Source organism: Physeter macrocephalus, chromosome 13 (genome assembly GCF_002837175.3).
Source record: "Physeter macrocephalus isolate SW-GA chromosome 13, ASM283717v5, whole genome shotgun sequence".
Classification (NCBI taxonomy): Eukaryota; Metazoa; Chordata; class Mammalia; order Artiodactyla; family Physeteridae; genus Physeter; species Physeter macrocephalus.
In genome coordinates, this window is record NC_041226.1 from 83,557,972 (window position 1) to 83,572,854 (window position 14,883).

Here is a 14,883-nt window from a genome sequence, read left to right on the forward strand (position 1 = left end):
CTCGGGGCGGGTGCCGGTCGCGGACGCGGGCGGGGGGTGTGTGTGGGGGTGGGTCTCGGGGCGGGTGCCGGTCCCGGACGCGGGCAGGGGGGAGGGTGGGTGGGTCTCGGGGCGGGCCCCGGTCGCGGGCGCGGGCGGAGGGGTGGGGTGGGTGGCGCTCGGGGCGGGTGCCGGTCGCGGACGCGGGCGGGCGGGGCTCGGGGCGGGCCCGCGCGTCTCACCGGAACATGGTCTGCACGCTGACGATGGTCTTCGCGTCGGCCATGTAGTCCTCCTCGGCGCTCATGGTGCTCTCCTTGTCCACCACGACCAGGTTGTCGGCGTAGATGATGCCGCACTGCAGCAGGCTGTCCAGGCTGCGGGGGGACAACCCGGGGTGCGACCTGCCCCCTCCCACTCTGCCCTGGCCGCCGGGGGTGGGAGGGGAGCGGGCCGGGTCCTCCTGCGGAGCGGCGTCTTACTTGTCCACGGAGCCCTCCATGTAGTAGACCATGGGGAAGCAGCAAATGGCCTCCAGGAAGTGGTGGTCAGGCCTGTGGGCACAGCGGGTCCTGGAGGCGCCCACCCTGCTCTGCCGCCCGCCCCCACGGCCAGCCCAGCCCTGACCTGGGCGAGCAGGGGCCCCAGAAGCGCGGCGTGTGGGACCGGGGGGCCTTTAGAGGCCAATGGGGCTGCTCTTTGTTGTACCCGCGGGGAGACCGAGGCCCCAGGGGTCAGGACAGCCGAGGCTGGACCCCGGCCTCTGGGCTGCCAGGCCTCTGGGGGTAGCAGTGCTGGAGGTTGGCCCCTGGGGGCTCAAGGTCGTGGGGACCCAGTAGGGCCAGGAGAAGCCCTGCGGGAGGACGATGGAGCACTGCTGAGGGCCGGGGGCTGCCTCCCCCACTCCCGAGGGTGTGGGGCACACTCTGCCCCTCACTTGTTGTCCAGCAGCAGCACGATGGGGTTGAGCTCTCTGCGGGGCCGATAGTAGGCCCGGAGCGGCACGATGAAGTTGTACAGCCCGTTGCCCGCTGTCTCCGCCGACACGATGATCAGCTTATTCTTGAAGCCGTAGGCCTTGGCATCTTCGTAGCTGTTGTGCTTGCAGCCCTGCGGGGGAGACGCCAGGATCAGCCACCAGGGAGGGAGAGAGGGTGCTGCGGTGAAGTCCTCGGCCAAATGGCACCTGGTCGCCAGCCACCTGGCCTCATGGGGCTACAGGCCACCAGCCCGCCGCACAGAGCAGAGGGTGAGCTGGGGCCACTGTGGGAGAGGTCACGTCCGGGAGGGAAGGGAGGTATCTGTGCGAGCACATGGTCTTAGCAGATGCGGATACGGACAGAGAGGTTGTGTGTGTGTACACATTTGGTCGTACACGTACACACTGTCATGTGTGCACAGACTGGGTTGTGCACATACAAATTTGGTCGTGTGTGCATATGCATCTACACGCTTGTGTGCATATACGTTCGGTCGTGTGTGCCTGTGTGCACACATACTTTCTAGCTCTCTGCGTGGAGAGACTCAGATACAAAGCAGCAGTGAGCACACCAAGTGCCCAGACCTAATTTCTAAACGTGGTTTCCACTAAAAGGAATCAGGTTTCTTGGAGGAGCAGTTGGTTCCAGGACTGGAGCAAAGCAGGAACAAGATGCGGGGGCGGGCACCGTGGATTCAAAGGCATGGATGTGTTCAAAGATGAGGGGACATGTTGGAAGGACCGGGAGGCCAGCCTGAGGGCCCACCAGCAAAAGTCCACGTGTCAAAACTAGCGTGATCCATATGGAATGCCAATGTAGCAGTAATGACCAACTGGTTTACCCTCTGAGTGAAAAAGTGAGGCCACACTGATGTACACAAATGGCTAAGAAAGGGGAAGCACTTTCTGCCAATGAAAAGCTGACATAAACCCAGAAGGAAGTGGAATCAGCGAACCATCGGCTGTGGTGGAAATGCATCGGGGGAGCTCAGTCAAGACCGGCTCATGTACCCGGCCCCCTGGCCCCCATGCGTCTCCCCACAAATGACGTCCTAACTGCAAAGGCAAAACAGTAGCTCCTCCAGCAGAGAGACTGCGTGGGCGAAGCACCCGTACCACACGCTCTAAGGCAGCGTCACGGGGAGGCCTCCAGGAGGACGTGGCACCTCTGGGGGGTCCAGCCCCCAGCGCATGGGCCGAGTCACCCCCCACTGCCCCCCGCCAGGGATGCTCCACCAAACCCAAAACATGGAGGCCCAGAGACCTGGGGAGGGGTGGGGGCAGGGAGCGTCCAGATGGAGGGAGACAAGCTGTGGCTCTGGCCGGGAAGGGCAGCGAGGGCTCCTGGAACAACCAGGGCGAGTGGAGTGTGGGCTGCAGGCCAGGCCGGTTGTGGTGAGTGGACGGTGGTTATGAGAGGGGCACCCTCGCTTCAGCAAGCGCACGTGGATACAGGAGGGAGAGAACGTGCCCCTACAACAGACATAGACGCCGGGGAGGGCGGACAGGGTCCAGGACGCCCTCGGCGCGTCCCTGCCACTTCCCCAACTCTGCCGTGACCTACCTTGTCCAGCCGCAGGCAGCAGAAGGGGGCTTTCACGGGCAGGAGGTGGCACAGGGTAGGGGAGCTGCCGATGTAGGGCGAGTTGGGGGGGTAGCCCTTCACGTACCTGGGGGGAGAGAGAGGAGCCTCAGCCCGGCCCTCGGGCCCTAGGCTGCCACACGGGGGTGGGGTGCCAGACCCCCGCAGACCTGACCGGGCCAGGTGAGATTGCATGCAACGCGCGCACATAACACGCACACACTCACGAGCTCACACAGGCCGCGAAAGAACCTTAAGGGGCTCCGACGGCCCATCACCCCCTGGTGCCCCCAGCACCCCAACGCCGGGGCGGACGCTGGCCCGTGGTCCCCGCTCCACTGGCTCCCCTGGGCCAGGCTGGTCGCCCCACAGGCTGTACGCCCCCCGCCGTCCCCACGGCGCCCCGCGCGCACACACGCGGTGGTCGCCCTGCCGCGGTTGTCCCCCCAGGCCGCCTGGAGAGGAGCTGGCCTCCTGCTCTACCTCCGGTTGGCTTAAGGGACGTGGTGTCCGAGGCCAGCCCGCCACCTGCCCCAGGTGTGCAGGAGCCCTGCGGGCCCCTCGATCTCAGAGCCGTCCCCCGGCAGCCTGTGTTTAAAGCACGTTTACTCCACCACGGGGCAAAGGCAGGAGCAGAGAGTGGCCGCAGTGACAGCCCCGCGGGGAAGCATCGGCCGTGCAGGCCGGCGGCTGGCCGTGGCCCTGGGGTCAGGTGCTGCCTGTCTGTCCCGGACGAGGCCAAGTGGCCAAGACCTGGGGACACACTGGGGTCTCTTCTGTCTCGTAATCTCAGAGGAAGCCCTGGGCCCAAACCCAGAGCAGCATGACGGCTCAGGATGGGCCAGTGGCCTCCAGGCCCGGACGGCACCTCACCCAGGGCTCCCCCGTCTGTGACCTCTGCAGACCACGCTCAGAGGGCAGCCACCCTGCCAAACGGGCCGTGGCACTGAGGCCTGGCCACCCAGGGCGTGACAGGGGAGGGCGAGGGGTGAGGACGGGCACTGCCTGGCCTTCCTGTCCACGAGCCGGGTCCCCAGAAGAGCCCACCTGCCGGACAAGGTCTCCGGGGAAGCTGTCTGGAAGCCTTGCTCAGAGCACGGGCCGGACCCGGGACCAGCGCCGCCGGCCCGCCTCTTCCTGGGCGCCGGGCGCCGCACCTCCTCTCTCCCGTGGGAGGCTTCTGTTCCCCCTCCAGCCCCGGCGGCACTCACTCCACCACAGACAGCCCCTCCTCGTCCGACGGCGCCATCTCGTCCTCCGACTGGTCACTCAGCAGGTCGCAGGGCAGCAGGGTCGAGCTGTCGGCCACCTCCAGCACGGGCGCGATGCTGGGCCGCCGGCTGCCCGAGCCGTTCTCCGTGGGGAGCGCCAGCTTGCTGCCCCCGCCGCCTCCGCCGCTCTGTGCTGGCTGGCACTCCGTGTTCTGGAGGTCCATGGCCACTGTCCCTGGAACAGAGCGGCTGAGCTTGGCTGGGAGCGCCTCCCCTGTCTGTCCTGGGGGCAGGGGTTCCCGGAGTGGAGGTGGACAGAGGCTCCCAGTGACCCTTGACGCAGGGCGGTCTCACCCGGGCAGGCACTTGGACGTCGGTGCCGGTGCCGACACAGGTCCCCACAGGAAGGCAGGATGCCCCCACGGCACAGATGTGCAAACTGAGGCCAGAGAGGCGGGACTTGCCCGGGGTTACGCTGCAGGCCTGAGCACCTGGGTCTTTCGGGTGGGTGCCCCGCCCCGCCCCGCCCCGCCCCGCCCCGCCCCGCCCCGCCCCGCCGGGAGCTGGACCCGGCCTCACCCATGGAGGCGATGATGCTGTGCACGGGCAGGCGGGACGACCCCTCGTACAGCCCCTGCCCCGCGAAGCCCTTCTTTTTCTGCTTTTCCTCCTGCTTGAAGATGAAGGCCGAGTTCTCCTCCTTGGTGATGTTGATGTAGAAGCAGGTGTCGGAGGCGGCCAGGATGTGCCGGGGCCCCGGGTTCAACAGGATGCTCTTGTTCTCCTCCCGCTTCAGGCCGATAAGACACACGCCGTACCTGAGCGGACAGCGCGGGGGCTCGATGGGGCCCAAAGCTGCCCCTCCTGGTCTCCTCGGGGGCTGACGGTGCGGCCCTCCCCTCACGGGTGTCGGGATCCCTTCCCACTCGACCCAGAGAGCCACCGAGGGCAGCCGCGAGGGAGCCTCAGAGAGACAGACAGCGGCCCCGTGCGGGTCTCACGGCTGAGTGGGCGTGATGTCTGACCCCGAGGCCCCGCTGGTCCACCCTGCAGCGGGCACGGGCCACGCCCATTTCAGCCTCTGGAGCCCGCCCCGCACCCCTCCCCCCCCCCGCCCCCCGGCCTGGACCTGGTGGGGGGCCGTACTTCTTGTGCGCGTGGAAGGCGGCGTAGGTGAAGCTCTTGCCCTCGTACTCGCGGAAGAACTTGCTGTCCCCCATGCGGACGTGGTAGACCTCGTTGCCCGAGCAGCGTCCGTACATGCGCTGCCATTGCTCCGGTGAGTCCTGGCCTTCCCTGGCGCGTGGGGAGGGTGTCACCCCCACGGCTGCCCCCGCCCAGCTGGGCTATGGTGCCCCCCAGATGTGGCTTCTGCCGGTGTGGATGGAAGCCAGCGTGACCCCTGACCCCAGCCCCTCCCCGTCTGGCTGAGACTAGACCTGGGTGGCCTGATGGGTCCTTGGCCAGTTTTTAAAAGCTGTAGACACAGTGGTCTGATTTTTAGGGGTGTCAAAATGTTTCAGAGTCAGGACTGGCCTCTGCGGCCTGTGGGTCCTCCCAGGAGCCCCGGGCCACGTCCCCTTCCCCTGCCTGGTCCCTCCCCTAGGGCCGCCCAGGCCCCACAAGGGGCCGGGGCCCCCCACACCCCAGCCTGGGTCTTCCCGGAGGGAAGATGGCACCCCTCCTCTGTCCCAGGGCAGCCCCTCGCCTCAGGCTCTGCCTGGGACCCCAGCCCAGGTGCCAAACGCCAAATGCGCCTTCTCTTACAAACCAAGCCCCGACGGACCCAGTCACCGTGCCTAAATCCCAGGGCTCTCCTGCTGCCCCCGCTACGGCCCTCTGTGCTCCACGGTGGGCCCCGGCTGCAATTCGCAGCAGCCCCCAGGCCGGCCCCCAGCTCCGACCCCTCGCTCGGCGAGGCGCCGGCTGCTTCCTCGGCTGGGTCCACGGCGGTCGCCCGCCGCGGCATCCTTGCCGTTTCCCCGGGCCTCGCCCCCTCCCGTCACAGGCCTCCTCGATGCCTCCCGCTGCCCCAGCAGCCCCAGCAGCCCCCCGCCTCCCCGCCCGGCTGCGCGGCCCCGGGGGCAGCACTCACTGGCCGCGGGACGTGTGCACCAGCAGCGTGATGAGGGTGGGCGTGGCCGGGCAGATGCAGCTCAGGGCCAGCAGGGCGTACTTGCACTCCTCCTCGCACACCACGTGCTCTGCGGGCAGGAGCGCCGGGGCCACCGCACGGCTCTTGCCGCCCACGGCAGACGCCCCCTTGCCCAGCGCCCCCAGAACCCCTCCCTCCGCTGCTCAGCCCCATCCAGCGCCCCGCCCCCCGGAGCCTGTTCATTCTCTCGGCTCTCCTGGGCTTGCCTGCGGGCTGGACCGAGAGCCCCAGGGCTGAGCACGGGGCGCTGGTCCTTGGTCCCCCCGAGTCCAGCACGGGCCTGCTCGCCTGCGCCCTCCAGGGGTCGGCACAGGCGCCCAGCTCGGGCACGCCCACAGAGGTGCCCGTCACACAGTGCCCCTGCCCTCCCTGGCCCCCCAGGCCCAGGTGCAGAACCTGCACGGGCCCTGCCTGTCCCCCACCCCGGCTCGCTCACTCGTGGGCGCCCCCCTCCGGGCCAAACATACCAGCAAACTTGACGTGAAACTTGTTCTCGGGCTTGAGGATCTGGACGTAGAGAGGGCAGTTGGGGGCAAAGTCCTTCACCGCCCAGGCGCGCAGAATGGTCTGGTGGTCCTGGGGCGGGGACGCCACGGTCGGTGCTGGCGCGCAGCAGAGGCTGGGGGGGGGGCTCTGCCCCCAGGCGCCCCCCCCCCCCCCCCCGCGGCCTGCGGGCAGGTGCTGGGCGGCAGTGGGGAGTGCTCACCGCCGCGGTGCGGTCCACCTCGTTCCGGCTGCTGAGGATGAAGCAGGCCTCCCCGTTGTCCATCCTGCGAAACACCGGCTCTGAGCACCGCCAGGGCCCTCCGTGGTGCTCCCGTCTCGGCCGTCAGGGGAAGAGTCGGGCCCTGTCGAGCCCCCAGCTCGCTCCGACCAGCCCTGGGTGGGCTGAGGATGGGCCCCCCCAACCCGGGGTGGGGCTGGCGCACGGAATGAAGGGCCCACTTGGTGGCAGAGATGCTGGGCCCTGCCCGCTGGCCTGTCCTCTCCCGGGACAGGCTGCCCGAGGCCTGGGGGTGACCCGTCCTGCTCCCCTCATGCCCCCCGGAGCCCCTGGCTGCACAAAGGGTGGCTGAGAAACTGTCCACGCCCCAGGGCTGGGGGGCCTGGCGGCTCCCACCCTGTCACCCGCCACCCCGACTTGTCCCTGTCTGGGGCCTTGATTCCTGGGCGAGCCTGTGGGGCCCGAGGCTCAGGAGGTGGGCGCTGGGGGGACCCGGCTGCCGGGTCTCCTGCTCCCTTGGCCTCCACACAACCCACATTTCACCTCGAAGGTTACGTCAGGCTCTGGAATAAAATCCTGACGGGTGATGGGGGAGCCTCCGGGGTGTCTCAGTGTGCTGCGGCAGATGCTGGAAAGTTCCGTTCACAACTCAGCCTCCTTACCTCAAGTCACCCCGTCACCTTGTCTTTGGAAGAAAACCTGCCCACAGTCTCGGCTTCCCACCTGACTCAGAGCGGCAGCTGCCCCCAAGCCCCCAGATGAACAGCCAGGCAGGTGGGAGAGGAGGCTGGTGGGCTCGCCCAGGCGGCTCGGCAGGGGTCAGCGGGGGCCCCGGCTCGCCCGGGTGGGTGACGGGCACAGAGAGGGAGCTGCTGCCCGCCTGAGGGCCCCTCCCTGGCCTGCTCGTGCTCAGGCCGGCGCGGTACCGCACCCTCACCCCCGCCGGCGCTCACTTGGCCCGCATGAGGTCCTGGTCCTTGAGCGCGGAGCCCTGGAGGTAGATGACCCGCTGGGACCACAGGGGGATCTGCAGGACCCTGCGAACCTGGATGTCCATCTCGGTGGGGCACAGGATGACGACGTAGTAGTCCTGCAGGTAGGATGGGGTCAGCCCCGCTGGCAGGCTCGCTCGGATCCGGCCTACCCTCCTTCCTAGTGTTTCCACACCAGTCGCCTCTCAGGAGCCCCAGCCTTCTCTGTGATGGTGTATCTGGCAGGAGGGAAAGGCAGGACCCCACAGACCCGCCCCCCCAGTGTGGGAGACCACCGGGGCTCCCCCGCACAGGCAGGGAAACCCGGGCCCAGGGAGCTCAGGGGACCCTGGGGCGGGGTGGGGCCGTGGGCGGGGGCTCACACGCGGCCGGGGGTGGGGCCGTGGGCGGGGCCTCACCTGCAGCCGGGGGTGGGCGTAGAACTCGTTCAGAAAGTCCATGAGCAAGTCGATCTTGAGGGAACTGACACACAGGATCACGTGCTTCTCCGTCTGGGCCCGGTGGCGGCTGTAGTTGCCCCCCGACTTCTGCCGCTCCATCCACAGGTAGACGAGCTCCTCAAACTGCAGGTAAGAGCATGTGAGCTCCAGGAGGCCTGGGGCTCCGGGAGCTGCGACAGCACAGAGCAGGGCGGGTGGCTGGCAGCACCTGCCGGGCACGAAGGGCGTAGGCCAGAGCAGGACAGAGGAGGCAGGGCAAGGATGGAGCCGCGTCCCAACCACGTCTCGGAAGACCACGGGTGTCTGCGGCGCAGGTCACTCAAGGGGCCAGGTGGGGGCAGAGTGGACGGTCCCGCCAGTGTGTGGGGTAGTGAGAGACGTGGCAGGTCCAGCTCCCAGCCCCAGGAGGCCAAGCAACCGTTAGCGGATGCCGAAGTATACGCTCTGAACATCCAGGTAACCATGAGACCTTTGCGTCTCCATCAGCACCTGAGACACGTTTTGGAGAAACCTGGAAACGTGTCTTAGAGAAGTCTCAGCCACAGAATTAGGGACCCAGACGCCCGGCATGGAAGGAGAACTTTGAGTACCATGGTTCTGAGCCCACGTCAAGGGTGTGGGTGATTCGAGGCTGCCAGCTGGGGGGTGCCGTCCACCCTGGCCCACACTTCCTTGCTGTGAGCTTTGGGTGTTGAGAGCCCTTTGTAAGTAGGACAGTGACACATCCATAAAGGTGGGCTGGCGGTGAGGGGACGCCAGGCTCCACGGAGCTGACCGGGGTGCCGACCTGCCCAGGGCCTCCCGCTACCGTCTGACTTCGCGTCTGTGGGTGACAGCCAGGCCCCGTGAAAGCACTGAGGTCGTTCATTTTTTTTCCGCACAATTTAAAATGAACGGCAGCAGCCACTCCCTCCGGCTCTCAGCTGCTCTGGGTGATGTGCCATATCTTGCTACGGGGAGAGCATCTCATTGAATTTATTGAGCACCTACTATGTTCCAGTGACAAGGCCCTGTGGCCTTGAAGCACAGGACTGGGCCCTAGTGGGAGGGGCCAGAGACCCCAGGGTGATCCCTGAGGCCTGTGTAGGACGGGGGCTCCGACAGCAGACACCTGGATTCGAGCCTCCCATGTCACAGGTGTGGCCCTCCGGAAGTGACCTTATTTGGAGATAGGGTCTTTGAGGATGTAATGAGTTAAGATGAGGTCAGACCGGATTAAAGTGGGCCCTACATCCAGTGGCCGGTGTCCCGTAACGAGAGGAGAGGACACAGAGGTGCAGGAATAAGCCACGTGGAGACGGAGGCAGAGCTGAGAGGGATGCGGCCACAAGCCCCGGGACGCCAAGGACCACGGCACCACCAGAAGCTGGAGACGCGGAAGCAGAGCCTCCCCTCAAGCCTCCAGGACCAGCCCTGCTGACGCCTCGGTCTCAGACTCTGGCTCTGGCCTGTGAGAGAGTAAATTTCTGTTGTTTAAGCCCCCACCCCCCGTTTGTGGGGTGCTCTGTTCCGGCAGCTGCAGGAAGCACCGCGCTGATGTGTGAAACTCAGCCCTGAGAGGAGAGGATGCTGTCAGCCGTCATCACTGTTACTCTGCGAGGGACATTTACGGGCGGGCATTTCGTTGTCACCGTCTCTAAGGGCGCTATCTGGTGAACGTGGTGAAAGAAAGAACGAAGGACGGTAACGCTGGGACCATCCCTTTTCACCACCGGCAACAGATCACTCAGTCTCGCTGGTCCTCACCATCCACTAGCCCTGGAGGGTGGTTTGTGCCTCCGATGCCGGGCCCTGCGGCCTCCCTCTCCTTGGGGCTTGGGCGCCAGCCTGGCCTGGGTGATGGGATGTACGCGCCAGCTCTGAGCGGCCCCTGCACCCGCCAGGAGCGTGGGGGCCAGAGCACCGCGGGGACAGAAGCTCCGCAGCCCTGGGACAAGGGCACAGCCTTGCGGAGGCATCCAGGATGCCAGGGGCAGGAGCCAGCGTGCCTGGCACCGTTTACTTGAAACCACACACGCCCCCTCTGTGCACTCCCAGGCCCCTCCCAGGAGTGGCGCCCCTCCTCGACCCTCTCGCCTCCTGCCGGGCAGGGCTCACCTGCAACGGGAGTACCACGAGGGCCACGCAGATCATGACGACCACCAGCAGCTGGGACGGCCAGATCTTGGGCGTCACGTCTCCGTAGCCCACGGTGGAGAAGGTGACGATGCAGAAGTAGAAGGACGTCAGGAGGGACAGGTTGCCGCCCGCGCGCTCCAGGTGCTGGATGCCGCAGGTCCTGGAACCGGGGATGGGGGTGGCGGCGGGGCCTCGGCCGCCCTGGCTCCTGGGGCGAGGCTGGGCCTGCCCGCGACAGCACGTCAGCTGTCGCCGACACGGCGCCCCAGCCTGGGCCTGGGGCCAGCTCTGCGCTTTCCGACCCCGGCCTGCGGGGCCGGCACACCCAGCACGTCCCCCGGACCTTCCTTTCGTGCCCCGAGGCGCTTTGGGGGCCCCTGGAAAATTGGCCGGGAGCGCGGACACGGCGCCGCGTGGGTTCAGCGTGGGCCTGGGGTCAGAGGGGGTGGGCGGGGCCACCCAGGCTGCGAGCCCCTACCTGCCACCCACCTCGGAGCTCGTCCTCCCCCAGGAAGTCAGACGGCGCGGGGCACGCTCAGCGCCCCGCCCAGCTAGAGCTGGACAGTCCCCCCCCCGCCGTGGCCCTGCGTCCCGTCCCCACGTACACCGTGGCGCAGCACACAGCGGTGCTTGGGGCCCTCCCCGGGGTGGACGCGCTGGCTGCGGGGAGGGGGCAGGCTGGACCACCCTGGCGATACCTACCCCGCGGACACCCCGCCCCGCTCCGCTCGAGTGTGCGTGTGTCGGGGGGCGTGGGGGTCCCCGGTCCCACCCCCCGCCCCCCCAGCCAGGAGCCAGTGCCCTCTCCTCCACGACGTCTCCCCGGGCCCCAGAGGAGCCAGACTTGGCAGCTCCGGCCTAGGAACAGGGGCTCCGAGCTGCCTCCCGGGCCTCCATCCCGGCTTCTTGGACGCGAGGAGGGCCGGGCTACGCGGCCGCCTGGCAGGGACTCACCCCGTGAAGACCAGGCACAGCAGGGTGCAGAAGAGGATGAGGACCTGGTTGAACATAGCCGACTGGGTGCGCAGGATGGCTCGGTGGAAGTCGTTCTGCGGGAAGTGGCGCCATCAGGGGCAGAGGAGGGACTGGTCAGAGCCCAGGGCCCTCCCCCCGCCCCCCCCCCCCCCACCGCACGTCCCAGATGCACGAGAGTGCATGAACGGGGGCAAGGGCGTGGCCGCGGCTCCACCTGACCTCAGCTCCCGCTCTCCCCGCGTGGCTCCGCCATGCCAGGGGAGGACCCCGGGCACAGGCCAGAGGCCGTGGCCTCAGCACTGTCACCTCACTTTGCAGTTGGGAGGGGGGTGAGCCAAGGGAGCCTGGGCTGGGGAGGGGCGCCCTGGGGGAAAACAGTCACTGCGCCGCCTGCCGACAGGGGCCTTGCTCAGACCTCAGCAAGGGTTTGCCCGCGGCCCTGGGTCTCGGGGCCCCGCCTGCGCTCACTCTGCACTTTCACCCTCTCCCTCCTCCAGCCAAGATTCCAGGGTCAGGGACGGGCCTGGGTGACTCTCCCGGGGCATCAGGGCTGGGGCTCCGGCTGGTCAGGAAGGAGGTGTGAGGGCATCTCGTGGTGACAGACACACGTATGTCCACCGGTCAACCCGGCCTCCTGGGCACCGAAGGAAGCTGGCCAGCTCTCCACAGGGCCAGGGCATGGCGAGCTGTGCCCTGGGGTCCTGGGGGCCCCGCAGAGGTGAAGCGGGAGGGGAGGGGCGGGGCAGGGGGGAGCCCACCCTGTCCAGAGCTGCCCGGCCCACGGCTCACGATCATGTTCTCCAGGGCGTGCTTGGCCAGCCAGCAGTTCAGAAACACTGGGATGAACAGGTTCCGCAGCGGCGGCCAGAATATCTGCGGAGGAGACGGGTCAGGGGGCGGGGGGCTCGGCGGCCGCCTTCCTCAGCTGGCGGTTCACCCACCGTGATGATGAAGGGCAGTGTGTTGATCATCTCCAGGATGAAGGCCACGCGGAAGATCTGCTCCCAGATGTTGCCCTGGGGAGCCAGGGGGGTGGGCTTCAGGGCAGGTGGGCGGGGAGGGGCACAGGGCGGGGCTGGGGGGGGGGCGTAGGGCTGGGTGCGGGGTGCGGGGGAGGGCCCTGGGGAGCCAGGGGGTTGGGCTTCAGGGCAGGTGGGCGGGGAGGGCGTTGGGAGGGCCGGTGCTCAGCAGGGCGGGGCCACTCACTTTGTAGCTGAGGTAGATGAGGAGCGTGGTCTCCAGGAAGCTGATAATGGCCACGGTGACCTGGGGCGGGGAGGGGCCAGAGCCTGTGAGCGGGACCAGGGCAGGCAGGGCCCCCCCCGCAGAGCCGTGCTCCCCCCACTCACCTGAATGGCCCACAGAGCCGTCCTCCTCTCCACCCACAGGATGGGGGCCCTGGGGAGACAGGGAGGTGAGCCCTGGGCCTCTACTGACCGCAGGCTGCTGCTGGAGCTGGACGGAGGGCAGCAGCCTTGCCCTCGGAGGGGCCGAGAGCAGGAGGGAAGGGGAGGTTCCCCGGGGAAAGGAGGCCCCAGGGCGGGGCCTGTGAGGCCAGGGCCTAAGCGGGCTGCCCTGGGGACGGGCCGTGGCCTCCCCTTCTCGTCTGGGCTCCCGGGGACAGGCTCCTACGCCCGTCCCTGCAGAGGCAGGGGTGCTGGCCATCACGCTCCCCGGTTTCCGACCTCAGTTCCTCGTCCATAACCCAGCAGGGGAGGGGAGTGACTTGGGGGGGGGGTGTCCCTGCCCAGACGCAGCCTCGGGACAAAGGTTGGGGTGACACTAGCAGGAGGGGTCGGGTGGCCGAGCTCAGCGCCGACCCTGCCCACCCTCCCCAGGCAGAGCCAGACCCCAGACGGCCAAGTCCCTGACCCCCGTGGGCCCCCGTGGGGTGGGAGGGCCCCCGCCGCAGTGGAGGCGTTGGGCAGTTATTTCCTCGGCCGAGGACAGAGACTCTGAAATCCCCAGGCCTTCAGGGCTGCTTGGATGAGAGCTGGGCCCGGGCTCAGGAGCTGCCCTGGCCGCCACTCCGAGTCACAGGCCCAGAAAGGAGAGGCTTCCAGGGCCGGGTGTGAAGGGAGGGGCTGGCGTGTCCCTTCCACCCCACCTGTGTGTGCCTTCCAGGACAGGGCGACCGGGCCAGGGTGGGAGAAGCTGCGGAGCTGGGAACAGAGAGCTCAGGGTCTGGTACATTGGGTCTCGCTGCTGCGAGGGACCAGGACTGCTCTGCAAGGCTGGGCCGGGGGTGCCAGGGGAGGGGCGTAGGTGCAGGTTAAGGCCAAAGGGGGGCTCTGGGTCTGGGGAGGCTGGAAGGGAGAAGCCTCCATCAGGAAGGCGGCCAAGGCCCTGGGACACGTCCTAACCTGCGGACCAGGCACCCCCGCCGCTCTGGCGTCACTTCCCACTGCCTGTCTGGGCGCCTGCTTTCTTTGGCTAAGGGGTCGTGAGTGGCGGAGGCAGCGATCGACCCTCCGGCAGGTCCTCGCGGCATCTCTCCTCCTACCCACCGTCCATGAGGGCTGGGCCAAGCCGGCTGCTGGTGAGCCCTGCTGTCACTTAGATTGCTCCTGGGCCTCAGGGGCTGTACTCTGAGGGGCCACCCCGCCACTGCCCGCTGCTTGGCCAGGGCCCGGGGATCCCAGGAGGGTCCCGGGCTGCAGCTGGGCATCTATCCTGGGGGGCTGGGCGGTGTCACCCCCTGTCCACCCCACCCGGCCCTGGGCCTCTGAACGGGAGCTGGGTGGCAGACTCACCAGTTGATCTCGGAGGACGACTCATTGAAGGTGTAATTCTGCTTCGGGCAGCCCCAGCTGTGGAGAGACGGAGCTGGCCGGCCACGGCCCCTCCCAGCACCGCCCCCGAAGGGACCAGACCCTTCCCAGGGTTGCCACGGGCTTAGGGCACACGGGGGGCACGCTCTCCCCAGCCAGGGCCAGGCCCCCGCAACTGAGATAGGCGCCTGTATTCTAACACCTGGGGGACGAGGCAGCCTGCTCCCACCCTGCAGCTGCTCTCGGAGGGTCTCTAACGGATGAGGGGCAGGAGAAGGGGCAGGCCGGGTGCGGAGAACACAAGAGGGGAGCCCAGGAGGGAGTGGGGATTCCACCTGGGCTGCCGGCAGAGAAAGGGCTGTGCGTGGCCAGAGACGGACCGTGGAGCACTCAGGGCCTCCTGGAGGCCAGAGCTGCCGAAACAAGGCTGGACAACGTGCGTGAGACACGAAGAGAAAGCGGAGCTCCTGCCCCGTGGTGCTGACTCCAAGACTCACGTCCCCAAGTCACTCCCGAGGACAAGCCTCCCCGAGCCACCTGGATGCCCATCACTGGGAAGGTGGCAGGGGCCTGGCAGACATGCTAGTTCTGCCCCAGATTACAAGCAAAGCCAGGGTCACTGGCCAACAGGACCTCACTCTCACAGAGCCCCATGGTGACGGGCAGCTTCCTCCTCCTTTTTTCTCAACTGACCCTCTTCCTCCTAAGCCTGAGCCTGTTGTTGCAAACTCAATGCCCGTAGAAGTCGCCAGCCACCCTCCCATCCATCCACCCACACATCCATCCACTATCCTTACATCACCCACCCACACACCCTCTAATCCACCATTCACCCCTCTATCCACTCATTTATCCACCCACCCATCCAGCCTCCATCTATCCACCCACCCATGCATCCGTTCATCCACCATCCTTACATCCCCCACCCATACACCCTCCTCTCATCCCCCCTCCACC

General features: G+C 67.5%; 1 protein-coding gene across 14 annotated transcripts in view; it reads right to left on the reverse strand.

The window, feature by feature from the left end:
• Nucleotides 1–14,883, reverse strand: part of KCNT1 (potassium sodium-activated channel subfamily T member 1) — a 38,186-nt gene that overhangs the window by 16,442 nt on the left and 6,861 nt on the right. For 7 of the 14 annotated variants that reach the window (XM_028497428.2, XM_028497431.2, XM_028497425.2 and 4 more), the window contains exons 4-22: nt 13,909–13,965; nt 12,505–12,553; nt 12,362–12,421; nt 12,097–12,171; nt 11,945–12,028; nt 11,135–11,229; nt 10,160–10,340; nt 8,021–8,185; nt 7,584–7,720; nt 6,613–6,676; nt 6,374–6,482; nt 5,847–5,955; nt 4,898–5,047; nt 4,331–4,569; nt 3,752–3,986; nt 2,523–2,628; nt 917–1,089; nt 462–533; nt 222–383 (exon numbers count right to left, since the gene is read on the reverse strand). In XM_028497428.2, coding sequence (XP_028353229.1) covers nt 222–383; nt 462–533; nt 917–1,089; nt 2,523–2,628; nt 3,752–3,986; nt 4,331–4,569; nt 4,898–5,047; nt 5,847–5,955; nt 6,374–6,482; nt 6,613–6,676; nt 7,584–7,720; nt 8,021–8,185; nt 10,160–10,340; nt 11,135–11,229; nt 11,945–12,028; nt 12,097–12,171; nt 12,362–12,421; nt 12,505–12,553; nt 13,909–13,965 — 2,322 coding nt within the window. The remainder of the gene's footprint in view (nt 1–221; nt 384–461; nt 534–916; nt 1,090–2,522; nt 2,629–3,751; nt 3,987–4,330; nt 4,570–4,897; nt 5,048–5,846; nt 5,956–6,373; nt 6,483–6,612; nt 6,677–7,583; nt 7,721–8,020; nt 8,186–10,159; nt 10,341–11,134; nt 11,230–11,944; nt 12,029–12,096; nt 12,172–12,361; nt 12,422–12,504; nt 12,554–13,908; nt 13,966–14,883) is intronic. The other 7 variants (XM_028497432.2, XM_028497424.2, XM_028497430.2 and 4 more) reach the window with 4 other exon arrangements.